At 45.0% G+C, this 27,583-nt stretch overlaps 3 protein-coding genes across 7 annotated transcripts in view; 2 read left to right on the top strand and 1 right to left on the bottom strand.

The window, feature by feature from the left end:
* The window catches only part of LOC119188270 (major facilitator superfamily domain-containing protein 12-like), a 54,839-nt gene extending 32,052 nt beyond the window's left edge, over window positions 1-22,787 (bottom strand). The window contains exons 1-3 of one of the 5 annotated variants that reach the window (XM_075896202.1): window positions 22,432-22,785; window positions 21,278-21,440; window positions 1,934-2,071 (exon numbers count right to left, since the gene is read on the bottom strand). In XM_075896202.1, the coding sequence (XP_075752317.1) occupies window positions 1,934-1,998 (65 nt within the window). In that variant the 5' untranslated portion in view covers window positions 1,999-2,071; window positions 21,278-21,440; window positions 22,432-22,785. Of the gene's footprint in view, window positions 1-1,933; window positions 2,072-3,282; window positions 3,374-21,277; window positions 21,441-22,033; window positions 22,204-22,431 lie in introns of those variants that run through there. The other 4 variants (XM_075896205.1, XM_075896215.1, XM_075896222.1 and 1 more) reach the window with 4 other exon arrangements.
* LOC119165352 (uncharacterized) lies at window positions 4,504-7,390 on the top strand. Its single transcript, XM_075868800.1, has 3 exons — window positions 4,504-4,975; window positions 5,926-6,342; window positions 6,828-7,390. The coding sequence occupies exons 1-3, from the start codon at window positions 4,742-4,744 to the stop codon at window positions 7,227-7,229; spliced, it is 1,053 nt and encodes a 350-aa protein (XP_075724915.1). The 5' UTR covers window positions 4,504-4,741; the 3' UTR covers window positions 7,230-7,390.
* Window positions 22,788-24,047: 1,260 nt separating the features above from the next.
* On the top strand, window positions 24,048-26,723 carry LOC119188268 (polyubiquitin-C). The gene is made up of 2 exons (XM_075896200.1): window positions 24,048-24,202; window positions 24,991-26,723. The coding sequence occupies exon 2, from the start codon at window positions 25,001-25,003 to the stop codon at window positions 26,600-26,602; it is 1,602 nt and encodes a 533-aa protein (XP_075752315.1). The 5' UTR covers window positions 24,048-24,202; window positions 24,991-25,000; the 3' UTR covers window positions 26,603-26,723.
* The last annotated feature ends 860 nt before the right edge of the window (window positions 26,724-27,583 follow it).

Genomic DNA, 27,583 nt, shown 5'->3' with positions numbered 1-27,583 from the left:
GGAGCATCTTCACTCAAGTTGCGATTTGACCTTTAACAAATGAGTTCCTCTCTCTATAGTGTGCTGCTCTGATAGGTACAAATGCGTTTCCATGCAACCAGAATACCCTTACCTAGGTATCCTGCTGTATTAATGTGCCTATATTTGTAGAGCGAATTGTTTCTTTTTTGGTCTCCCCCAGGGGCGGATTATCCCGGGTTGAAAGGATTCAAATGAACTGGACTCTCCCGTTTTAGGGGGCCCCGGTGGGCCAGAAAAAATGGCAGACTTTGCTGTTTTGTTCGAAAAAGTTTAACCCTCTTGCTTGCTTTTGCTGAAAGAAACATATTATCTACTTCAATAATCAATATACATGCTTCTAAAAGGTTTTTTGTTGCTTAACGTGCACAATCTCATAGTCAGCTCACAGTTGTGCAGTCTGTGGTAAGAACATCTTACATGCCCAAGACCATGCGTCGTGTAGAGGGAAGCAGCTGATCCAATGGATGGACACATAGAGGAGCCTGACGATGATTTTAGCAGCTACGGTCCAACACACAATGCAAAGATGCATAGAAAGTGGTTCCTGTTTGAAATATCGTTTGAAAATAACCGGTATAGAGCTGACGCTGGTATGCTATAGCATGCTTTCGTTATAGTGTAAACAACATGCCTTTTAATATCTGTAGATATGGAACTTCCTTGTTAAGCAAAGACTCTGAAGGAGTAATGGTTTCATTCTTCGCTTCTAGCATTGCCCATTGCCATTCTGTCTTAATTCTATTCCTGCTTGGTGGTTATATAGGAAAACTCAAAAGAACATCACTTGTTAGACGTTCTGCACAGGAAATATCTACAACACGTATCCACTATCTGGCCTCAAGCAGACCATCACCACCATTGCTTGAGCGTTGTGGTGGAGGTCTTCAACCGACCAACACTTTTGAACTTCTTTTACGCAATTTCATTATGTGTTTTTTTTTTTTCATTTATTATGACGAATGGAAGAAACATACATGGTGCTTGGACTGCACTTCTAAGTGTTAAATACATTCCTTCTTTCCATCTTAACTTCTCACGCAGTTTAATCTTCTTTTAGTACGATGCAACGAACCAGACAAATCTTAATGCTGTTCATGTGCCTTCGTCTCCTGATATAGTTAGTTATTGCGATGACAATCTCTCCACGTGCTGCCCAAAATTGAAAACCACCAGGTGATATTAAACACTGCAGAGAGGCTTAGAATAAATATGACTTGCATTCTTTGCAGCTAAATTTAGAAAGCGTAAAGTCTCGAGCAGGATCAGATGACAAAGCGGTAAATAAAGGGGGCAAGGGGAGGAGGCCCCCACACACCCTTATTTTTTTTTAACCGGGCCCTACGCACTGTAAATCCGGCCCTGGTCTCCACTATAAATGTTCGAGCCTGTTGATGTGCACTGCGCGTCACTGCAACATTTTTACTGTAGCTGACTGTGTTCACCTTATGTCACTGGCAGAAACAAACTCCAAGACTGCTTCCTGTGCACTGGTTTATACCGATTTCACAACAGCGAGACATTTTCCAAAACCACTAGTCAAATTAGTGCAAGCTTGCTGGTCAAACTGGCTTTTATTTTCAGCAACACTGATCATAAGTTAATCCTAGAACAATTATAATTAGGCCTTCCTTAGTGTCACAGAATTCTTTGATCACAATGCTAAATGAGGTTCACTCAGATTAAATTAAAATGCAGACAAAAAGTCTATTAGAACGTTTGTCCCACAGTTACACGTGGGTGCTCTGATCAGCCCCTTGGTGGTCGATTGTAATCATAACATAATTCCAAATATACATATTAGAGCCACAAATGCAATAGCACGTAAAACTACAAACATATTCTGATAGCACATGGATACTGCGCAATGTTCTCAGGCAACCTCTGTACGACAAAGTAAATGTGGAAGCCTTACCTAAGAGGCAGGAGATGGGTTCGTGGCGTAGGGACTCCGGCACTTGTCCCCGATTCGTCCCCCATACTTCACCAATGGGGCAGCACTTCACTGCGTGCTTTGCTTTCCCTCTGATTCAACACGTAGCATTGGCAAGTACTGCGTAAAACATTAAGTATACATACTTAGCGACTCGCTATCTCAAGTAACAAAGAGTATTTCACAAAAACCTTTACAACTCGTGGTCATAAGATTTGTCAGTTTAGCAATGAATAAATCATGCTGAAGAATGAAAAATGCATGCAAGCTTGCAGTAAGTATATAGCACAACAACATTCATACGGTTAATAAGGCATATAATAAGGCCGGGGAAAGCACATTAATATAGGAATACTTAATGATGTCACAATCATTTTCTTTAATTATGACCAAAGGAATTTGTTATACACTACGGGACAGAATATGAACACAAGAGTATTAATTATAAAGAGAATCCCAACTATGCACCTGCACTATCCCACCTTATTCATACATGCTATGATTGATTAATTAAACGTGAAACAATTTCACTGAAATGCACCAAATAGATGCAAGCTACACAGAAATTTATGCTTTGTGCCTGGAAACCCCAGCTTGTGATAGGGGCAGACATATATATATATATATATATATATATATATATATATATTGTGAGATAACATCCTGTACTGCAGTAACCAGGTTATCTTTTTAATCCAGACGCACAAGCCAGAGACCCAGCCCGCGTGACATACGATGATGATCACTACAATGGTTTGGTCATACAGATGAAGATGAAGTACATAGTCAGCGCTCACAATATATATATATATATATATATATATATATATATATATATATATATATCGCATTGGGAGTCGGCGTGACGTGGTCACAGTTGTTCATCAACACGGTTGCCACACAACGTCCGTACTTTCAATCGCGATCGAACATTTGAAAGAAATTTATGTAGCGCGAGGCGAAAAAACGAACACAGGAAAGAATAGACTGAGAAGACAGAGCGCTTCTGTCTTCTCAGTCTATTCTTCGTTTTTTCGCCTCGCGCTACATAAATTTCTTTCAAATGTTTCACCAACAAGCCCATATCGCCACACTTGGCGATCGAACAGCCTTACTGGGATCGAGTTTCGTAGTCTTATCGGTTTATTTCAGCGAGACAGGAAAGGGTGCTCGCCGCGATAGAAAAATTCGATCCCGTCGGGTCTCGATCTCGATCGAAAAGTGCCGCGCGTACGCCCCTCACGCCACATATGACTAGCTTTCTCAATCGCACCATCACTATGTCACTTTCTGGTGGCCCCTTGATGCAACATTCGGAAAATTAAACATACAACAAGTAAAGAAGCAAGTCCAGCCTAAAGTCACTTGAAGCGAAGCGGCCCGTCGATCAAACGCAGCTGCAGCGACCTGCGTCATTCGTCGGCTCCAGTAGCGACAACCGTGTTGTGCGGGAAAGGTGACTCAACATTTTCGCATTGGTGCAATGGAGTCCCGCTGGGCAGCCGTTCTGCGTGAGAAATGCGGAAGAAAGACGAGCAAAAATGAAAACCGCTACCGGAAACGCATGCCTGGAGCGCGACAAAAATTTCGCGCGGCGCATTTGTGCAGGAAAAGAAAACTTTTTAAAAAGGCTGACAAGAACAGGTGCACATGAATCACGAGCGTGCAACCGAGACGGAACACGGACACGTCAGAAGGGAAAATTAGGACCACTGCTCGTACTGCAGTCTGACGGCAACTTGTACGGAAAACAGGCTATTTCGCAAACAGCCGGTCAAGCGACGAAACGGAATCACGAAAGACCCAGAGCTCGCGAGGCCCGAAACGCCGGCAAACAGATTGCGTACAGCTGTAGGAATGCGTCAACGCGCGTTTTCATATGACGGGCGAGGGCACAGTGGCGAGGTCCAAGGCAACGTTTTCAAATTCAACTGGCGCGCGATTGCGTGCCTCAGCAATGAGCCTTCAAACATCAAAGGCCGAAGGTCGCGCTATTATTCGTTTAAGATGGAAGTGCACCCGCTCGCCCAATCGTCCCGTCTGGTGCCATTACCCCATAAGCAAGAAAGCGCACATTCTTTTTTTTTTTTTCGTTTTTCAGGCAGGCTTCAGCCGTTCGAGTGCCGCGGGTGTCATGTTGCGGTGTCATACGGTGCATGTGGCGCATCGCCAACAAGCCAAAGGAGTCAATCCCAAACAATCGATTCGATCTGGATCAGGCCCGATAGATATCAGAAGTGACCGTGTAGCGTATCGTCCACGCTGCGATTTATATATCCTAATCGCGCGCGATCGCGGGTCGAGTTTCTTGATCGCGATTGGAAAGTCCGGTTCGAACACGATGGAAAGTGCACCCTGTAATATTTTTTTTCAAGCTCATAATATTTTGATGTGGCCGGTTCGGCACAGTGCACCAGCAGCTGATGCAGACGACGACGACTACGATTCCAAACCTGCGCGAACCACGCGCGGGGCTAGAGCTCGTGTTCCAACCTGATCCGCGCGACGGCCGAACACTAGCGTGCCGTGCTCTCGCTTGCCAGGCGAAAAGAAGCAGAGCCGGAGTTCGTTCGAAGCGCGGTTCACTTTCACCTGGCCAAGGCATCCCTGTCGGGGCCGTCGCGCGATTATCGTCCCGTGTTTTCCCGGTCGTAATATTTAGTATATGGTAACGCCGTGACTGCCGTGAGCGTGGTCCCGATCGACCTGCAGCGACAGCTCACGACAGTCCAACCTTTCGCCCGGCACTACTAGCGCCGCCACCCCTCGGTCCGTAGTCTTGAGACCGCGATGATGTCCAGTATCGAGATCGTCCTGTTCCTGCTGGCGCTCCTGATGGGCCTGATGCTGCGGCGAGCCGCTCAGGTGCCAGAAATCGGCGTGATCGAGCAGCTCGAGCGCAAGATCAACAGCCTAGAGAACAAGAAGCGCAAGCTCAAGCGACAGCTGGCCGACTTCAGGGCGCGAGCTGGCAAGAGCGAAACCAGGCTGCTCGAGGACACGTCGGCGACGCGCGAGAGACAGGTAAGCGGCGACCGCAAATCGCAGCCGGGTCCCGAAACTCAGGTTCGGAGTTTTGTCGTTGAAATGCACTGTAAGGCGATAACACGGTGTGGTCCCTCGGCTCCGTAATGCAGGGTCAAAAAATGAGGTTGGAATAAAGCTCGGTCTCCACCGCCTTCAAGTTCCTTAATTCTTCCAAGTTTAACTCTTTCGAGTGCACAAGGGCCATTGCAGATTTCCAAGTGAAGCATTGCTAGAACGGGAAAAAAATTATTATTTGTTATTACAATTTGTATTATTTGGATGACAATGCATGAGCTGCATAGCGCTCTGTTCATCTTGTAATCAAAACTTCTGCTCGCGCTACTACTCCACAGAATCGAGCGACAGTTCCTGAGATGCCTTTCTTCAGGGATACGGTTGGCAGAATGGTTAAAGAGAAACAGATAGTGGATGCTCGCCATTTTTTATTTTTTTGCATTTGCTTGAGGTCTCTGTGCATGCTAAACAGCAAAGATCAGCCTCGATCTATCACTTCCAGCAGAGTGTCAAAAAGCACATCTGAGTACAAGTAACACAATAGAAGCAAGAGCACTGGACTTGAATACACTACCTCATTACACGCTCGTGGCACACATGCAGTTCCTGTTATTTTCTCTGATCCCCATACGAGTTGTCTTCGGCAATCCCATGTGTTGGCCTGCCGTGGCTACAGCTCTGTGGCAGCATACCCGCTTTCCATGTAGACAATACGATAATGATGTACCGATTTTACACTTCTTTAGTGTACAAATGAGCTGTGTGCAGTATATGTGGAGCTACATGCTGCAAAGCTGCACGAATCTGGTACAAGCACAAAAGCAGTGCAACAGCACTAAGCACAGCACAGTGCATCTCAACAGCTTTGGTTGGATGCCACAGATGACATACTTCTCTGTTATTCACACTAAACAGTGTAGCAAGCCTTGTAGAGCTGCTTGTATTTTTCTTTTTTTTTTCAGATGTACGTAGATCTTGACAAAGATCGTTCTGACCTTGAGGATGCATCCCATGAGCTGGAAGCATGTGCACACAATCATGAAGAGGCAGTGAGGCTTCTCCACTTTTGTCGCTCCACAATACTTGAGAACCTTTCCAGTGCCATTGACCTTGCTGAGAGGCGCAATGCTGCAGTGTCAAAGCTGTACTTCGACGTATTTGGCCAGACCAACGGCAAAGTTCAGCTGCTCAGTCAGCTCACAGATCCTTGGAGGCGATGGGCTGAACTGCTGGCTCTGCAGAGGGACCGCGCAGAATGTATCTTCACCCGCTGCCTTGAGAGGGCAAGTCGCCACAAGAAAATAGAAGTTGAAGACCTGCCACCTTCCGCAGGCTTTAAGCTGTCGTGGGTATGTCCTCTTATTTTCACTGCATGCAGCTATAGTTGGTTGTTTTTACAGCTGTTGTGGCTTGTTAACTTAGCCAATTTAAGTTATGGAAGCATGCTTTCATCGGACATGCTTGTCTTTGCAGATGCTCCTGTCGTTAGGATGTGACCTTCAGCAGTAAAGATGCTTTGTATGCAGGGTACATGGTACTAAAGTTTTTAAATTAGATAGTTTTTGTCACATAGATTCATATTTATGGAGCACACAGCACCAACTAGCTCCACATCACTTACTACTTTACAAATAAAAAGTCTGAAAAACATGGTAAGCAGAAGGTACAAATATGCTCGCTTTCAGCTGAAGCTGTGAAAGGAATAGCTTTTTTTTAAAGATGTCCATTGTTAAGCCTTGTTAAGTTTTAGGAGCTTGGCTATACCATTGTCATTTACTATCTCCTTTTTGAAATGACTTGCTTTTTCTTCTTTGACCACCACTGCCACCTACAGCAGGAACCTGACTACGGCTTTGACCGCATCCTCAACTTGGTGCGGACGCGGCTGTCTTCTCGCATCTCGCGGTCGGAGAGTGTGGCAGACTTTGACTACCTGCGCAGTTCCAGCAACTCATCTCCAACGAGCACCCTCTGTGGCGGTGGCAGTGGTAATAGCGGTGGAGGTGGCGGCTCTGTGAGCAAAACCAACTGCTTCGGCACTGTGCGCAAGTCTGGTTACCTGCGCCTCGCACGCACACTGCACAAGCGCATGCCCGATGTGCCCGAGGAGAGGCTGGTGGCCTGTTTGGAGATGCTGCGCTCGCAGAACGGTGGCCTCACAGGTCTCCGCGTCAGCGAGATCCGCGAGGAAGTGTCACGCCTCATCCACGAGTGGCCTTCTTCAGCGGTGCGGTGATGCAGCCTCGCCTCCTCCCCTGTCATCTCACCCTCATCATCAGGCGAGTGTGCTAATTCAACCACGCATGCACAAAACATTACGATAAGTCACCACTCCAGACCGTTACCCTTCACTCTCTCCACACTCTTTTCTTTGCATGCCCCCAACTATGACTAGTTGTGGTCATATGACCAAAGATATGAGTAAAATCATGCACGTAGCTCTTTTTTTTCATTTGCAAATGTTTTTACGATACTTTACTATCTTGCATTACACTATTATGAAAGGATCGATTGAGGTCGACACAGAGAGCAATGGGAAGGAAAATCATAGGTGTAACCTTACAAGACGGGAAGAGAGCCGAGTGGGTCGGAAAAGAAACATGAGGATAAAGTTAAGTAACCCAGGTTTCGATGAAACAACGTTTCTTGCATACATTTCTTGTAAATAAACACTCGCCAAAGTTGTAACGAAAAAAATTTATGACGTTTCGAGACCCCTAAGAGTCTCTTGCTCACATACAAGCGAAAGAAGTTGGACCGTGCCTTTATATCCATACTAGATAACCCAATGATTTGGTGCAAGTATTGAGTAAATTTCCACGTGTCCAATTAAATGTACGGGTGTCGACTGAATTGATAATGATTCCAAAAGAAGCAGGATGACAGTGATTTTTCCCTGCCAATGACAGTCGCAGAATTACAATCAATGCTGTGTCCTGTGTTAAAATGATGTTCAGATAGTGCGTTGGTGGTGTTATGTCCCTTAGCTACGTCATTTTGGTGCTGCTCAATGCATCATTTCAAGTTGCCTGTCTCTCCTTTGTAGGATGAGCGGCAGTTTTGATGAGGAATTTTATATAGCACTTCAAGATAGTGCTCACAATTTAATAAGTCTTTAACGCGGACCAGCTGGTTTCTAAACTTGTGCGATGGCGTGTGTGCTACTTGTACGTCTTAGCTCCTAAAAATTCTTGCGAGGGCTTCGCTTACGCCGGAAGCATAAGGGATCGGCGCACTCTTCTTGCGGTCAGTTGTTTTGTTCCTAGGAAGATCTCTGCTGCGGCGTTCATGTCAGCATTCCTGTCGGTCAGCGGGAGAGACTAAAGCTGTGATAGGAAAATGAAGCACCCGACTTTCTTTCAGTAACTTTTATATGTAATCCTCGCAGAGCATACATGGATGGTGAACTTCTCCCAACTTTCTATAAACAGAAGTAGGTGGCGGTAGTGCTATAAAAAGACAAACGTTTATTTCTGTGATATAAGGTCTAGAGTGTAGCAAAAGAATCTCGGCATATCCACAGGGTGAATGATGACGAGTGGGCAGGCAAAGCTCCAGAGCGAATCATCGGTAAATCCATGAATCTCCGGTGTGTAATTCGCCCAATCGATCATGATCTAAAAACATTATGAGAAGCACAATAGAAATCAACTTTTATTTGTTCTTAGAGACAATAGATGGCTTGTGATGTCCTTTCATTATGACGGCTTTATGGTCTGCGAAATGAAAGGTGAGTGATTCCTGTATAGGTTGCAGTGGGAAATTTGCAAATACTACGTTGATGCATGTTCCTCGGATCGTGGTTGGTTTCATATGGATCGTGGTTGGTTTCATATGGTCATACGATATACATCTGAGTGGATATCTTGAAGCCAAGCGTTGGATAAGCCAATTATTGGTCGTGTCTGTGATATCAACGTTGAAATCACCAACTAGTACGAACGGTGCATTCTTGTACTATGTTTAAATTTTATCCCATACAAGCATCATACCCGCTCTTACCCATGATGGCACCCGTGATGGCACATACCCGCTCTAGAGCGGGTATGTGCCATCACGGGTATGTGCCACCGGTGGCTACGTACATCACCAACAACAAACCCCATGGGCTGTACAGACCTGCGCCCTTAGGAGCTTCTCCTTCAGTGCTGTAGGAGAAGGCATGGAAATTTACTGGTAGAGCATAGATGTTCTGAAGAAAGTTTTTACCATCGGACTTTGGAAAGACTAACACTGATTTTCTGTCAGCACATGTGCGTATATTTGCAGGTGACATTCTTTTGCACACCTAGAGTTTCAGCACTCACAAAGTACATTGAATAATCTAGTTGCAGTGTGTACATGGCACACTGACGAAATACTGCAAGTGCACCTGTTTGTATGCATCCTTTGTCACTGTGCTACACTGGTGCTAATATGTTGCTTTGAGATACAGTACCAATAAATCCACATTGCCGCATAAATGCAATGTTTTCATTACCTTTTTTGTGCAGGTACGTGCTCCCCCCCCCCACCCACTTTTGAAAAAAAAAAAAAGGAAGCCAAAAAACAGTGGCAGGACCTGGTCTACCACTGCCAAAGACGCCTGTCAAGAGCTGCCACCCCGCCGTCAGTGATGAATAATGTGTGTAAATAAAGTTACTTTCGAGTTATCCTGCTGTTTGTGATGTCACAATCTGCCTGCATGATATATGTAGTGTGTGATTTCCAGATAGCATCACTTGGAATGCAGCAAATATCTGCCCAGTCAAAGGGTATGGTTCGGACCTTGAAAGCCACAGATGCGAGGCAATACATAAAAAGCGTAGCTTGCAGTGAAGGCTCAAGCGTGAATAGACATTGCAGCTGATTTTGAAGCACCTAAGATTTGCCAATTATTTTTTTAGTTTCATTTCAGCTAAAGTACCTGAAATAAATATGGGTCCCAGGTCACTGTGGGTTAACATTAAATGAAATGGCCAACGCCTTAGCCCCTCATTGCTATTTCTCCCAATAGTTCAGGTTCTCCCAGTGGTAGAATACTTCACGGCAATCAGGTATAGAAGATTAGTTATTCACACAAGTAGGATGCAAGCAATAACCACAAGGACGGAATATAAGCACCTAAAATATCTATTGAAGTCTCAGTGGAGCCAATCTCGACAATCGGAAGTGACGACCACCAGATTTAGATGCTGTGTCCCCCATTTAAACTTCCACTTGCACAGGTCTGGTCCGAATATATCACTCCTCCGCCAATTCTGCAGAGAACTGAAAAATATTGCACATTGCCTTTTGTCATGTCCAAAATATTCTTGTATTAGAACTTGACTTCCAATTACTCCTCTTTCAAAAATGGGCTTAACCTTATCGGGGGAACATGTTTTAAGCTTCGGTGCCTCAGGCTTGGTATACTGCCTCAGGGATGCCTTTGATGTCGTATGTAATTTCATTTTAACTACTCAACGAGTACATTTTAATCTGGTATTTAAGATTCTTTGTCATTTCAACAAAGTAAAGCCTAACTAAGTTTTCGAAAAGGCCCCATAGGTCGGCAAACAAGCTCACAAGTCAAATCAGACCCCGATAGAGCCACGAGTCTCAGCGAGTTCGAGTGATTAGTATTTTGACGAGTGTGAGTACAACTGAGAAAAACTTTCATGAGGGTGAGTCCGAGAGAGCCCTAAGGGCGAGGCATATTTGATGAGCGAGCTCCACATTGTTTTGCCAACCTCTCGTCCAATCAAGTCAATTGAAGTATTATCATCAGCTTTATGTCCGCTCACATTTCCTTATGTCTATTCGCACATCAATTCGGTAGCTTTCATACGCCAGCTCGATACTAATTGAACAGACACGTGAGCTACAAAAGAACAGGTGGCTTGATTCCCTCCATTATTTTCCAAGGAAGGTCTCGTTAAGGACATCCATGTGAGTCATCGCTTTCTATAAAAATGTCCTTAGTAGATTACGACCACTGATAACTCGTATTCAAAGATTTGAGAACAAAAGCACCAGAGCTCCGATTATGCGAGATATCTGTTTTAAAAAGCATTGATACCTTGGACAAAACAGCTGATGGACTCGTGAGTCGACTCACTCGGACTCAAGTAGACCCATGAGTCCGAGTCCAATTGAGTAATATTTTGGTGAATTTGAGTCTGAGTGAGACTAATTGAGAAAAATTTTAGTGGCAAGATTGCTCAAGAAGCAGCCGACATTCTACAAACACGCAAAAGCATGGGCTTGCACTACCTCTCTTGCTTTCCAGACCACATGGGCAAAGAGGTCCATCCACAGCAACCCAACCTCAACGAAAAGGCTCATAATAGAGCGTGAGAACTGACCCGCTGCGACGATCAATCAGCCACCGAAGAGCTTTACTCACCTTTCACGAAATTACCTCCTACTACCGAAACGATAGAAGCAAAGCTCGAACGCGCACAAGAGGTACCTTTTCACATGCTACAAATGAGATCGTACCCATGACGGGGCCGACTCAGCTGTTACAACTCGGACATAAGATTCACAATGCCCAGACTGCTCAGAAGTGACTGTTCACTCGAACACATGCTGTGGCAATGTCCCGCGTTACCTCAAAGACCTCTCGCCAGTGAGTCCGACTGGGAGGAGGCACTCAGGAGCCCCAGTCTCAGAAACCAACAAAAGGCAGTCCAGAGGGCCCAAGAACTGGCGAAACGCCGCCACGTTCCCGCCTTGACTCAGACGTCGCCTACAGTAGCGGCTGCTAGAGTGTCCCTTGTGGACACCCTGGTGGCTTAAATTCCTCAGGACCATTTAGTAAAGTTCTTGACTGACTGAGTCCGAAGTCCGAGCGAGTTCGGTTAGGGAAAACATTGATGAGTGTGAGCCCAATAAAATGAGCCCCAAGTGTAAGGCATGTTTCATGAGTGAGTCTGAGGGAGCTCTAAGTTATCTGCAAGCCTATGACTTCAAGCAGGAGTATTGAAAGCATATTAAATGTATTTCAAAGCACCATGATGCACTATTTATGGTTATCGATACCACTGTTTTTATTCGGAGCAACAATATAAAAATGTCTGAAATTCATGTCAGCCCTCTTTTTAACATGCTATTAAAACTCCTCCTTACATATTCAAGTTAACAGTTCGGTGTACATCGCAAATTATGCAGCGAGAAATGCAGTAATGGAGAGTTTGAGATTAATTTTGACTTCCCAGATTTCTTTGACACACATTTAAAGATAAACATAAGAGCAGTTTTGATGTAATCTGATCACTGACACTACCTAAAGTGAGATAAAAAAAAAAGTCATGTTTTGGTGTGCTCTAGGTTGCAATGAGTAAGAAAGCAAGACTGTAAGCGGTTTCTATTCCACATGAAACGTTCACAGCAGCATTGCCTATGGATTAAGAATGATCATGCCAAAGATAAAACGTTTCACTGCCTCATGACAGGGCAAAATACCAGCACGGTGCTCTGATGGTAAAAAATGTGAATAACTGTCTTTGCCTGGGAACCAAACACTTTAGTTTACTTCCGTCTGTTAATGGCACTTTTTGGGCAAAGGACAAAAGCCAAGATATGACACAGAGATAACATTGTCCGAGGCATGCACAAACACAGCTTTTGCACTTCCGCAATATGCTTCCTAAACATGTGTACAAAGAAGACGAAACACTGGAGTTAGGCTCTAAGGCGGCAACAAACAATAGCCAAGCAATGACGTGTTCTTCTGTCAGCCCGTGTTGAGCAGGGTAGCAGCACAATGTGGAAACAAGTAATTTCCACATTGTTTCATGGATTCTTCAGAAGCCTCTCACACTACCTGCATCTTTGCAGAGGAGTTGTTCGACAAGGCTTGGGTCAAATACACAGACAAAGAGGTGCGCCTAAGAAACCAACCATGATCTGCACCATTGGCTTCCAATTTGGCTAAGAACATATTTCGATTAAATGTTTGTTTGCTTCAATGCTTGTGTATCCCACTTGAATTTATTAACACGATGTGGTGTTGAAGAGTTCGTTTTCAGAAATTCTGACATTGGTGTCTGTGTCGTTTATTGTGAGCGAAAAATAATAATCTTTGCGTGACCAAAAGATTGAGAAAGATGCTAATAAAATAAATAATAAAAAATTCTGGGTCTGAGCGCGCATTGAACCTGGTTTGTTTGCATCACCCACTACAAAAGGCACACTGCTAATGCACCCAGATAGTGCGGGCATAGCAATTTTTTTTTAATTTCATATAGTACTAAGAGTTTGAAGTACGCTCTAAGAACAGAATATCACTATCGCATTCAACTCTTAAAGATGAAGCTTAGGGGTCCCCCAACTGTTTTTCACATGCATAAAAACGTTATACTGTGACATATTTTCATGTGTCATCGCACCTTTCATGATACCAATTTGCCAGATCAGGAGCCAAGTGCACAGCCACATACACAATTATAATGCAAACAAAATAAATAGCAAAGCTGCACAGTACAATGGCATAGCCACTGAAATGCAGTGATAATAAGCTATACATTATTACTGTAATGCTAAACATTACCAATTGATACATATACTACACCACAAGAAGCACAATTTTTGCAATACCTGTCAGTATTGCATCGGACGATAATTAGGAAATCGGGCCCACTACAGTTTTTGTGCGGAAAAGAAAGTGGACTAAGTTATTAAAGCACAAGACACTTTTATGAACCGTCTTCCAGTACATTTTGCCAAGATATCATTACAGAAAAGATAGACTTGAAAGCGTAAATACAGATGCACTTACAATTGGTTAAGTGAGCAGCACTGCTGATATAATCAGCTCGTGCCAGAATTTTCTCTGTCATTCTTCTTTTCATCTGTTGGGCTGCTATGCCACTGGCCCGTAGCATTACCGCCAACGATGGAAGCGCCGTACCGGATATTCAAAAGTCGTTTTCACAAGCGGTGTTGTAGGGTTCGAGTCGTGTCACGTGAACATCAACAATGAACAGAGCGGATTACGAGGGAGAGATGAGGCCAATCTTGAAGGTAACAGCTACTGCTTCATGAAAATCCCGTGTAAGGAGACTAAAGTTTTTCAGATAGGCCCACCCATCAATGAGCGGACCAAAGTAGCACAAGGGTACTGGGACTGAAATGTACGTCTTAATGTGAAGCCTCGTACTGAGGACATTAGTTGGTCTGCGATGCTGTCAGCCGAGCACAGGTGAGCTGATGGAACCACAGACCAACCAATGTTGTCGCGGCCGTAATTACTGGTGGATGACGTATGGGATGACATGACTATGTCCAATGGTAAAGTCTGCTCATTTCCGTACAATATGAAGAGGGGTAAAAAGCCTGCTGTGTCTATACATAATGAATTATTTGCGAAAGATGTGTACGGTAGGGCAAGATTCCAGTATTGGTGGTCCGGTGACAAGCACAAAGCGAGCATATCTGTTAGAGTACAATTAAGGGGCTCCGTGAGGCCGTTGGTTTGAAAATGGTAAGCAGTCGTTCATTTGTGTTGCACAGAACATGAACGCAGGAAGTCGGTGATGACTTGGGACAAAAATGTATGGCCTTGGTATTGGAGCAGTTGTCTTAGGGTACCATGAACCAATGTAGCATCTCCATAACAGGGAGTCAGCAACGTCGGTTGCACAGCTTGTCGAGAGAGCTAGCATAATAGCATAGCGTGTAGTGTAATCTGTAGCCATGGCTATCTATTTCTTTTTCAGCATCGATGTGAAAAAAGGACCAAGCAGGTCTAACCCAACAAAGTAAAATGGTTCCGTGAGTATGTCAACTGGTTTTAGATGGGCAGTAGTAATGACGTATTGGCATACCAAGCGATCAAGGCCTGGTCAAAAGAAACGGTACCGTGTGCACTCATACGTGCGAGATATGCCAAGGTATCCAGCTGTGGGTGCATCATGAAGTTCAGCCAGGATACAGCGCCGTGAATGAATAGGCACAAGAATAAGAAAACCAGGGCCATCTGGGTGGAAATTGCAGCTGTTAGACACCCTTTTGAAGCACAGAGTGATGGGCAGGGGCGTTGTTTGGGGTGTACTCTGTGCAGCTGATGATATCTAGCAGCACTGGATCCCATTTCTTTTCTTCCTCGATGTGAACCAATTCGGTCACAGAAAACATGGAGTGCACCGCATTTGCACTGTGTTTGCACCATGTTCATGCCAGTGTCATGAGAAACGTCGGCAGGTTACCGGGAGAGGTAATCGGCATCCAGGTGCAGGCGACCCGATTTCTAGACGACCGAGTAGGAAAATTCCTGCAGGCATGAAGCCCAGCGACCAAGCTGCCCTGAGCAATATTTAAGAGAGTTCAGCCAGCACAGCGCGTGGTGGTTCGTAACTACAGAAAATGGGCGTCCATATAAAAAAGGCCTGTATTTCGCAACCGCCAAAACAATAGCCAAGCACTCGCCCTCTGTGATGGAATGATTGCGCTTAGAGGCATATAGGAGACAACTAGTATATGCGATAATGCAGTTATGGACATGTTGACATTGACGTAGCACTGCGCTGACGCCATGGCCAGTTGCATTCGTATGGATGCAAGTGACCATGCAAGTGACTGCATTGCTTTATCACAGTTAGAATGTGATTACCAGGAAGGAAGGGGGAAGGGGGAAGAAGGAATTAATGAGGAAGGACAGGGAGGTTAGGTGATTACCAGGCTGGGCTTTAAGGCAATGAGGACCCTTCACATGTGTCTTAATACTGACACATTGATTAGGCTTGTTCCTGTTCTGTATCATTCTTTTTTTGGACCAATATATTTTTCTAATCTGCAAAATAAAGTTAGTAGGAAGTCAGCATTTTTTCTATCTACCCTGTCCTTTTACCTATGTTCGCATGCTGAAAAACTTGCAAATATGACTACGCAACAACTGGCCCAAACTTCCACTCTGGTAAGAATAGCAGACAACGTGGAGGCAATCAAGGGTATCTATTTCTGCCAGAGGGACGTCCTTGTAATTGTGCTTAGGTGTCTATAGTAGACACAGAAATGCCGTGTGCAGTCTTTTTTGTGGACTAGTACAACAGGGGATGCCCAAGGACTACAGGATGGCTCAATGAAGCGTTTGGCGAGCATTTTCTCGATGTCACTTTGAATAATTTGACGCTGTTGCCGACACGCAATATGAACGGCTATGAATCGAATGCTCATCAGCAGTGATGATGCAGTGGGTCACACCGGTTGCTTTTCTCAATGGACAGACACTGATATAGAAAATGTCGATGTAGGACTGCAGAAACTGGTGGAGCCTCTTTGTCTGGTACGGTATTCAAATGGAAACAATAGTCAACTTGATAGCACTGTCCAGGCAAGTACTGGATCGGTGCGGAGCCTGGAGATCAAAAGGAGCAGCCACCATGAAAGCATCATTTGCATTGTCTTCTAAGGTAGGAAGCAATGCCAAAGAGATGCCTTGTCGCAGCACTTGAAGTGTCAAACTGAAATTTACTACCAGAAGGCACGTGGAATTGCCTGGGAGAGTCAAAGTGGTGTGTGGTAACATAACGTCGCACTCAGCTGCAGTTAATGAGGACATATGTGATAGGTGCCAGTATTTTGTCGCCATCAAGAACTGGTGGTATCACAAACACAAACCTGACGTAGGTCAGTCTTTGGGGCTGCGGGTGAGCATATCTGGCAGTGCAGAGGAGACTCAGCCGTGGTGTAGGAGGGTCTGTTATGGGCAAGTGGAGATGGAGCGTACTGTCCAAACAGTCAATGAGTGCACAGGCAGTCGAGGCCTAGAATTATGTCTTGCGGGAATTTTTCAAAGATGGCGAGAAGAACAACTGTGTGGCGATCAGCAGTGCTTACATGAGCAGAGCCGATTCCAACGGCAGATGTTGTACCGCCGTCAGCAGCAACACGGATGAACGGAGATGTTGCAGGTGTGAGAACTTTCTTGAGCTTGCTGCGCAAATAAGTCGTCATAACAGAAAGCTGAGCACCAGTGTCAACAAGTGCAGTCACATGCACACCATCAAATTGTACGTAGATAAGGTTCCGTTTCACCGGTGTCCAAATGATATGCAGTGTCCTGGGCTGGTTTCATGACGATAAAAGACACGAGCATTGACGGAATGCGGGAAAGTTGGTGTGGTAGGACGCTAGCGATTTTGGCAATGGCGATAAATGTAGCAATATATATCCCACTTTAAATGTATGTCACAAACCTAAGTTGGGAAATGTCTTGTAATTTTCCTCTTCCATAAACTTGACCTTTCTTGCCTTGCCTATCAAGGTGTCATTGTATGCATAGTCTGCTCAGACAAACATTCAGAGTAATAATTTGCCATCTGGTGCCACTGCAGTAAGGCTCATCCTTCGTGCAATTGAAACTTGTTTCTTTATGTATGTTTAACGACTTTCCATTGACTGCAATTTTGTAAACGGTTGAAAAGAGAAGATAATCACCTGCAGAGTTCAAAGTTCAGGGGAGATTCACCTAAACTACGTGATGCTGTGCGATTCCAAAAACAGTATTGTGTATGCTTTTTGCGTGTATCAGGAGACTGAATATTTTTAAGCAATGAAAGCTTTAAAACTTGAATGGGTATTTTCATTTAGCTTGGGCTAGGGAAAACAATGGGCCCACCTGAGAAGTGCAGGCCTACAAAAGAAGCCCCACACAGTGTTAAATCTTTTGTGAACTGTGTTTTGCTTAGGAGAATTGACTGATTTATATGTGCAGTTTAACGTCCCAAAACCACCATACGATTATAAGAAGCATCATAGTAGAGGGCTCCCGGAAATTTCAACCCTCCAAGGTTGTTTAATGTGCACGTCCCAAAACCACCATACGATTATGAGAGGCATCATAGTAGAGGGCTCCCGGAAATTTCAACCCCCCCGGGGTTCTTTAACGTGCACCCAAATCTGAGCACATGGGCCTACAGAATTTTCGCCTCCATCGAAAGATGCAGCCACTGCAGCCGGGATTCGATACCGCGACCTGCTGGTCAGCAGCAGAGTACCTTAGCCACTAAACTACCGCGGCAGGGCACTTAGAAGAACCAGTACAAATTTGTTTTGCAGCAGCATTGAGCTTCTGCTGAATGAATAATAATTGTCCATTTTAAAGGGCCAGTACACCGGCTTCGACTTTTTTTTTATATACCTTGCAAACAAGCTGTGACCGAGAAAGTGCGGCTGCGAAACGGCATCAAGAGAGTTTGCTGAGCACATCCTATAGCCAGATGAGATGAGCTTGAAAAGTGCCCCTTTCTACTTCTTCGCATGGCTTGGATAATTAGGGACTATTAAAGCTTACCTATCCTTACTTTTCTATCATACAACTCAACAGAAAAGGCTCTATCTAACCCATACTATTGAACAGACGCATGCACCTGAGCAGAGAATTACACAGAGTGCAACTGCATGAGGCACAAAGAACTCGTGGCTATTTCTATGTCATTCGCTGCATTCTCCCAGGGTTTATGCTAACATGGATTCTAGCAGCTGCATTTTCCCCAAGGTTTATGGTAACATGCATCCTAGAAAGTTTTATGTCAAACATGGCGACCAGCCACACCAAGACAGATGTGTTTGCAGTGATCAAGCCAGCCAACACAGATGCCTCCACCTTGTCAGTGCGCAAAGATTTCTGGTTGTTCGAACACCATATCCTTTTAGCTTAGGCACAGCATAAGCTGTTGCAATAGTCGCTTGCACAAGCTGATTACCTGCTTTAGCAGATCAACTTCAAGTATTTGAAGTGGCTTTTTCTGTAGTACAACTCAAAAGTGCCCTCAAACCCCTTGGTGGAAAGGCTTTGGAATGTTTCCAACGAACTGCTCCCCAAAAAATGAGGTCACTTGCCACCGCCAAAATGCAACTCTTGCAGAGTTCTAATATGAGACTTTATTAAGTTGATAATATGTATCCTCTCAACGATTTCCTGCTCCTTTCCTTTGTTTTTTTTCTTCCCTTTCCTTTGTTTTCCTATTCCTCTTCCCCAATCCCCGAGTATAGGACAGGCAACTGGAAGCTTTTCAGGTTAATTTCCCTGCCTTTTAGTTTTCTTCTTTCCTTTCTTTCTTTTTTTTTCTTCCTGAAAATAGTACTGTGATATCAAATCAGCATTCAATAAATGAATATGTATTGTTTCTGTTGATGTAGTTAATCAAGCAAGACATTTTTCATTGATGCATCTAAGTAGCTTCCCATATTTGTATTTTTGAAGCATGTATCCTGAAAGCACATCTGAAGACCAAGTTGAAAGAGCATATGAGCCCTTGCTTCCTGAAAAAAATTGCCTAGGCGAGTTTTCTAACAATCTTTTTTTATCTCCAAGTCATCTGCCGACTACAATGCTCCTATACATATCATATACATTGTTCAATATTATTAAGTTGCTGGCTTGACATTGCCTCAGGAGAGCCCGACAATATATACCATACTTTAAAAACTCGGATGTAGTGGTAAAGTAATGAACACTCCAATGTTAAAAAATAACTCGAATGCTTTGCTTTCTCATTAAAAGAACTTGCAATGGAAACTCATTGCAAAATTGGGGAAAGAAAAAAATCGAATTTTTGCTCATAGCTGATGTATACACAGAAAACATACACCGAGAAAATAGGGAGTAAACAGGCCGACAACTGCCACCTATAGGGGCACCACACTTGCAGCATGTTAGCACTCACCTCTCACCTCCCACGCAGCTAATTCCACGATTATTCATTTCCTACAAAACATCCACTCTTAATGATGTTCTTCAACAATTGCACTTCATATCAAGAACCTGTGATAATCAGTACATAGCTTGTAAAACACTGACTTGCGCTGAACACCATCAGGCACACGTTCAGGACATTACATGAATCGTAATTTGGCAACACCATTCGCAAAACTATTAGTAAACCAATTTCATTTAATGTATGCCCCTCTGAGGCAGTGGGTAACAACGGTATAAAAACCGAAAATTAAAAAAAATTTTGACAGGGATAAAACATTATCATTTGACTCCAGAGTGAAACCATAATTCGGCTCTATGGAACGACCAAGGAGATGCAATGTGCGCATTAATGCACACCTCAGGAAACAGTATCAACACACATTTCAGGCAGAGATTCCAAAGCGAAAATGTGATTGATATATATGTGGGGTATAACGTCCAAAAAACAGCATATGATTATGAGAGATGCCGTAGTGGAGGGCTCCGGAAATTTTGACCACCTGGGGTTCTTTAACATGCACTCAAATCTGAGCACACGGGCCTACAGCCTTTTTGCTTTTATTGAAAATGCAGCCGCCGCAGCTGGGGTTCGATTCCGCGACCTGCAGGTCAGCAACCGAGTACCTTAGCCACTAGACCACCGTGGCGGGGCCAAAGTAAAGATGGACTAGAATTTTGTGAAAAATGAAGAGAGGCAACCGGAGCTGTTAATGTTAATGCAAGTGGACCTTGGTGTGCCAGTCACACAGGCCAACATAAAGAGGACATTCTCAGAACTGAAAATTAGTAATAATAATAATAATAATAATAATTTTGAATACCATTTTATATCTTAAGGTTTTTTTTTTATGAGAACAGCCCTCATGGATATTTCAGACTACACTCGCTGACGTGCCGCTTCTGACCAAGATCATGCTCAATCTCCCGACAAAAAGAATTTAACCTACTGAGAGAATTCACGGTTCACTTTTATGTATGCAAATGAAATACTTTGTCTTTATTATAACTTTTAAACTTGAATTTTGCCCACAAGTAAACATAGTTGCAAACCATCACGAAACTTACTTCCATTCCAGAACAGAAACAGGACTGAAGTTTTTTCAAGTGGAACGACACTTAAATGGAAGTGAAAATCATTTCGTTCGAACCACCAGCTCTCAGCATGCTGTGTCTGTGCTAAAAATGAAACAGCTGACGAAATTCTTTAGGATGGCCTTCACTACGTAAGTGCACGTTAGCCGCTGCCTACTCTCGAAACGAAAAACCGAAATTGGTACGAAACTTAATATTTACTACTGGCACTTACCACCTCAATTAGTCAGAATCGCAGCTTAAACTTAAAACGAATCGTGATTTACCTACACTTATTCCTTTCATAAGCTGCTTGTCATCATGCTCCGTGTCTGGCTAGCTCATTTCGCAAGTACAGCACATTGATATGTAGCATGGCTTGGGAGAGTGCATTAGTAGCACATAATCCAACCTCAAGGCTCATTACTTAAATTTTGACCTTTCTCCTTGAAGACAGTAGTTGAACTATCAGTTTGCTTGTTTTGTGCCCAAAACTGTAGCATTTGCAATGAGATATGTTAATTAAAAAAATGAAAAGACACGCTTACCACAGTCGCATGTTATGCAAGCATTCAGAACTTCACTGCCCCAACTGCGGCGCTCGTTGCTGCAGGGATGGACGGTCCATGTGCACAGTCAAGACCGAGGCACATGACTGCTGACGTATCCCCCTATCAGCAATTGATATAGCGTCTGCCGACTTCCTGCAATCTAAGGGGGAGGACTTCCGATGAGAATCGTATATCGCAGAAAAGACAAAGCGCGCGGTGTTCACATAAAGTATAGCGCTCGTAAAGCTGCACGCGACGGCAGGCACTTCCCAAGGATCGCGTCGCAGCAGATTAGAAGAACAAATGCGGGCAGATATCGAAGCTGACCGAGCTACGCCAGCAAGAGCCGAAGACTTGCGCGATAACGCTGGCAAACACGTACGAAAGTCACTCTAGGAACTGTGGCAATCAATTAAAAGCGGACGACATTGTGCTTACACGCAGGCATGTACTTTGCGTCATCCGGAGGAATTCATACATCGGCTACAAATGACACCTTCGATCGCGATTAAGCCCGATCACGAATCAAATTTTCGATCCCTTCTGCAGCGTGCTCAAGAAAAGCAGCCAATAGAGAAATTGCCTCTTTGCGTGACTAAATTGCGATCGAAAGCGCCTTGTGTAAAAGAGGTAGACAAATAGCCGAAACGTCGTTGATTTTCGCACGCGATAGGACCATGCTAGCGAACGTCGATTGGGATAGCGAAGTGTAACAAAGCAAATAGTTGCTTGCGCAACTTTTATTGCCTTTACCTTTACAGCGATCCAAAGGAAGTATTCTCACGAAGTGCCGGCTAGCGACTGAGTCAAGATTTGCGACACCCCAGGCGATCCACAGAACTGTGCGCTAAACGTTTGTCTATAGGTTCATGCACCAATGCATTATGTTTGTACGCACGCAACGGTTCAAAAAAATAAATAAATAATTGCAAGGACGGACGCCCACGTCTCCTGATCTCTGTGCCACTCTGAGCAAGGCACTGAGCGAGTAATTTTTTTTAGGCTTCAACGTGTCACGTTAAAACGGTACCAGAGACACTGTTTCAGAACGAATGACGACGTTGCCACTGGCATAGGCATGGGGAACTATTACCGGTACACATTTCTAGTACGCGTAGCGTAAGAATACTTTCTTGGTTCAGGGTACTCACTCATTCAAAGACATAGCAGACGATTTGGTAGAAAGGGGCGGAAAAATGTACGCATGAGGTGACGTACTACGCCGCTCCAGGCGCTGCTTGGAAAATTTAATGCAGTTTCGGTTTCAGAAAAAATGTTCACATACTACTATAATTGACAAGTTTAATCTATTTCATAAAATTCGATTCGCCTGTCCATATTGAACACGTACGGCATTCACCGCAATTGAAGGGCTTCGGACACTGAGACTACTGACACTGCAGGCGTATGAGTCACACTGGTCACGCTGAGATGAGTTTGGCAGCATGACGCGTTCCACCTGTGAGCCTGTGCAACGCCTCGTCGGCCTGTGTCACGTTTATCACAGAACCCCGCGTTTGCACGCGTATGTTCGAATGTTTTCGCCCGGCGTCCCAAATAGTACTGTGTTCAAAGTACAACACTTGTGTGACGCAAACATGATCACAGTCTAATTTGTGTGCGTTTCCTTGTATTACATTGAGTTGTAAGCCATCAGAAATGTTTTTATGAGGTGTTCTGTGTTTGCTCTGCCGTTCTGTGATACGGCAGAGCAAACATATGACATGACAAACGCTACTGATATGAGCAACTAAAGCTGGATGCGTAGCACACGTACTGCTTGACGCTTTTGCCAGTCGCACGTGGTCGATTTCGATCGGGCCTGATCCGGATGGGATTTCTCAATCGTGATTGGCTTTCTTTTCGCGAGCTGCAAAAGACCACCAAAATCTTTAATTTGTTTCCGATTGGGCTTAATCGTGCAAGACAACGCCCCGTCTGGCGCCAATTATGTGTGCATTCATTTACCGTGAACCGAAGGCTCTCTAGCCTGCGAGCCATTTCAACGCTGCCAAGCTTTCGCCAGTATAAGAGAAAGAACACAGGCTTCCGTATTTTCTATCTGCAAAGCGCATTTCCCAATCACGTTTCTATTTTGAACTTCCCCCTTCGTGCGAATTGCAGGAAACTACATGCCTGAGGCCACTGACGCTTCGTCGTTTCGAGAGAATGGTGGTTGCAATTTGACCGATTCAAAGAATGACAGAAAGAGTGCTTGCGCAGCGCCCTAGACACAGCAGTCGTTTGCAACACTCAGTGGTGTCGACAAAAATGATTCATCGCACGAAGCTTTTGTTTTTGTGTCACGTTCGAGACTACGCAGGTTGCAAGTGGTCTTAAGCGCGGTAGCGACGCAACACAATCTTACAGCTTTTGTTACAAAATACCTCAAATGACACCGTTCCTCGACCTAATACAATCATAGCTGGAATTATAACGCAACAGCAGGAAAAGAACGGTTTAAAACGGTTTTATAGAACGCCGCCATTGCGCGATAAAAAAAGACACTAGTAGCGCCCCCTAAGTGAATACATATGCAATAAAAACGTATTTAGTAAGAACTTCACAATAATTTTACAAAAAAACTGTTAAAATAAAACTTGTAATATAGTAACTTAATGTATAACTTTTTTGGAGCAATTTAAGCTTATTTTGAAAACGCAGAAGATGGCGCGCAAGCAACTAACTGACGTCATTGAAATTGTTAGATCTTTCTCGAAAACGAACACGCAAACAAACTTGCGTCAGCTTCGGCCTCTGATTGGCGGATGTTGGCAGAAGTTGGTTGTTGCCAGCCTAGTCTGACCAATCGCAGGCTGCGACGTACTCCTCCTCGGCGTATTTAGCCTTTGTGCCCGAAGGAAACGAGCTATTGCAAGTGAGACTGCGCTCGTGAATTGTGTGTTGTGCTGCCGCAAAGAGGTAAGGCGATTCCTTTGTGTCCGTTGATACCTGTGTCTTCATTGATGAAATTGACGTAGCTGTTTGTCGCGAGGCTCGCATCCAGCGCGTAGTGCGTGCTGTTAGAACGAGCGGTCGAAATTCCGCCATTTCGCTGCATCGGTTGCTCGGTGCAGATCGAGTTCAGGCTTGTGCGGTTGCTGGCGGTAGGCGAATTAGACGCAGCCTCGCAGTAGCTTCGAAATTTCTCATCGGTTCGCTTTCTTCGTATTTCCTCAGCGCGTTTTCTACGATTCGCGACGTGCTGCGCGATAGATTGGGTGCGCCTGGTCGTTGTAGCTTTATTTTTAGTTAGGCCTATTGAGTTCAGGCTTGTGCTGTTGCTGGCGGTAGGCGAATTGGACGCAGCCTCGCAGTAGCTTCGAAATTTCTCATCTGTTTGCTTTCTTCGTATTTCCTCCGCGCTCTTTCTACGATTCGCGACGTGCTGCGCGACATATTGGGTGCGCCTGGTTGTAGCTTTATTTTTAGTTAGGCCTATTGCGCTGTTCCGGCGCGTTTTCGAAATAGTAGGTTGAGGCCCAGCAGTACCTTGTTTAAGCACATTTGCGCGTTCTCAGCTTTGGCGTAAACCGTTTTGGCTAGTCGTTTACGTGTTGTTAATGCTTTCTACGAGCTCGAGCGAATTTTACCGTCGAGACCCTCTTGGCCTATTTCGACGCGGTTAGGCCTAAGCGCCATGTTTGCCTGTGTCGACACCCATTTGTGACGCATCGTTATTTGACATTGCCTCTTCGTTCTCTTTACAGATCAACCACCATGCAGATTTTCGTGAAGACGCTCACGGGAAAAACTATTACGCTCGAAGTTGAGCCGAGTGACACCATTGAAAATGTCAAGGCGAAAATTCAGGATAAGGAGGGAATTCCGCCTGACCAGCAGCGTCTGATCTTCGCCGGCAAGCAGCTTGAGGACGGCCGCACGCTGTCTGATTACAACATTCAGAAGGAAAGCACCCTGCACCTTGTGCTGCGGCTACGTGGAGGCATGCAGATCTTTGTGAAGACGCTGACTGGCAAGACGATCACGCTGGAAGTGGAACCCAGCGACACGATCGAGAACGTGAAGGCAAAGATCCAAGACAAAGAGGGAATCCCACCGGACCAGCAGCGTCTGATCTTCGCCGGCAAGCAGTTGGAAGACGGCCGCACACTGTCGGACTACAACATTCAGAAAGAGTCCACCCTTCACTTGGTGCTGAGGCTTCGTGGTGGGATGCAGATCTTCGTCAAGACGCTGACGGGCAAGACGATCACGCTGGAAGTTGAACCCAGCGACACGATCGAAAACGTGAAGGCAAAGATCCAAGACAAGGAGGGAATCCCACCAGACCAGCAGCGTCTGATCTTCGCCGGCAAGCAGTTGGAAGACGGCCGCACACTGTCTGACTACAACATTCAGAAAGAGTCTACCCTTCACTTGGTGCTGCGGCTCCGTGGTGGCATGCAGATTTTTGTCAAGACGCTCACCGGGAAGACCATCACGCTCGAAGTCGAGCCCAGCGACACTATTGAAAATGTCAAGGCGAAAATTCAGGACAAGGAAGGCATCCCTCCCGATCAGCAGCGTCTCATATTCGCAGGAAAACAGCTCGAAGACGGCCGCACACTGTCGGACTACAACATCCAGAAGGAGTCCACCCTTCATCTCGTCTTGCGACTCCGCGGTGGTATGCAAATTTTTGTCAAGACTCTGACGGGCAAGACGATCACTCTGGAGGTCGAGCCGAGCGACACTATTGAGAACGTCAAGGCGAAGATTCAGGACAAGGAAGGGATCCCGCCCGATCAGCAGCGTCTTATTTTTGCCGGCAAACAGCTTGAAGACGGCCGCACTTTGTCCGACTACAACATCCAGAAGGAGTCGACGTTGCACTTGGTCCTGCGGCTCCGCGGAGGTATGCAAATCTTTGTGAAAACACTTACCGGCAAGACCATCACCCTGGAGGTCGAGCCTAGCGACACCATTGAAAACGTGAAGGCCAAAATTCAGGACAAAGAAGGCATTCCTCCGGACCAGCAGCGTCTTATTTTCGCCGGCAAGCAGCTCGAAGACGGCCGCACCCTCTCGGACTACAACATTCAAAAGGAGTCTACCCTTCACCTCGTCCTCCGGTTGCGCGGAGGCATGCAAATCTTCGTTAAGACCCTCACCGGCAAGACCATCACCCTGGAGGTCGAGCCCAGCGACACCATCGAAAATGTGAAGGCTAAAATCCAGGACAAGGAGGGCATTCCACCAGACCAACAGCGTCTCATCTTTGCAGGCAAGCAGTTGGAGGACGGCCGCACTCTCTCCGATTACAACATTCAAAAGGAGTCGACCCTCCACCTTGTCCTGCGGCTCCGTGGTGGCCAGTAGAACTTTTTTTTTTTCCTAGCTGGGCTGGTCCAGTGACTTTGATTGGTTTTGTGTTGACCAGCCTTCGGGCTTTCACACATAACGGGACGTGAAGTCTCAATAAAATTTTTTTTGCTGGTTATTTCGCATTTTCTTTTTTATTGCCATGTTCGCTGAGCCATGTATGGTGCAGCTTGAGCTATGGGCATTAGTCGTGTGTAGTGCCGTGAGCAGCATCGTTTAAAAAGCGGGGCAGTCGACCTCATAGTGAAGAAAGCTAGTACTAAAAGCTCCTGCTTTATGGCAATCTGAGATGCCTCAACAACGGAAATTTTAATGAAGAAACTAGGTGCAAGCAGAAAACGCTTTTGGTTGTTCTTGCCACAGTGCACTCTACTGCTAATTAACTATCAAAGTCGATTGCTTACTTCCATAGGCAATGCACCAGTACCTGCAAGCCAGCAGATAACTTGAATTTATGCTCAGCTGATCACCTGCGGGCCACTGCGAAGGTGGGGTAATACTTCTTTTGGGCTTTCAGTGTCTGCATGTCTCGCTGTGATTCGGGGAGGTCATTGTGAGCTCCCCGAAGGGTCTCGGTCATCACTTCCAGTTATAATTGTAGGGCTCAAAACTAAAACAAGGACTAAGCAAACAAGAAAATGTAAGCTGCTTTGTAAATAAGTTTTGCTTGGAAGGCTCAAACATCGCCATTTATTACTCTGCCTGAGAATAAATGAAAGTAATTGTTACATCCTTACCACGGTTATTTCCAACCAATGCTAGTGGTAAAAATATTGAACTATTTCTAGAAGTGTAAGCATCTACTGCAAGAAGTCTGGATAGCCACCATTGTATTGCATCTGATACATGACGGCGAGTACAAGAGGTTCACATGCTCCAAGATGCTTGAGAACCAGAGCCGAGGTTTCATACTTGTTATTACTGAACAGAGTTGTATTCAATGGCGCCACTGCTTACTTCCTTTCATATTTGGTGCTG

This window comes from Rhipicephalus microplus, chromosome 1, assembly GCF_043290135.1.
Source record: "Rhipicephalus microplus isolate Deutch F79 chromosome 1, USDA_Rmic, whole genome shotgun sequence".
Taxonomy (NCBI): Eukaryota; Metazoa; Arthropoda; class Arachnida; order Ixodida; family Ixodidae; genus Rhipicephalus; species Rhipicephalus microplus.
Note: the sequence above shows the minus strand (reverse complement) of the source record. Positions and strands in the feature narration are given on the sequence as shown.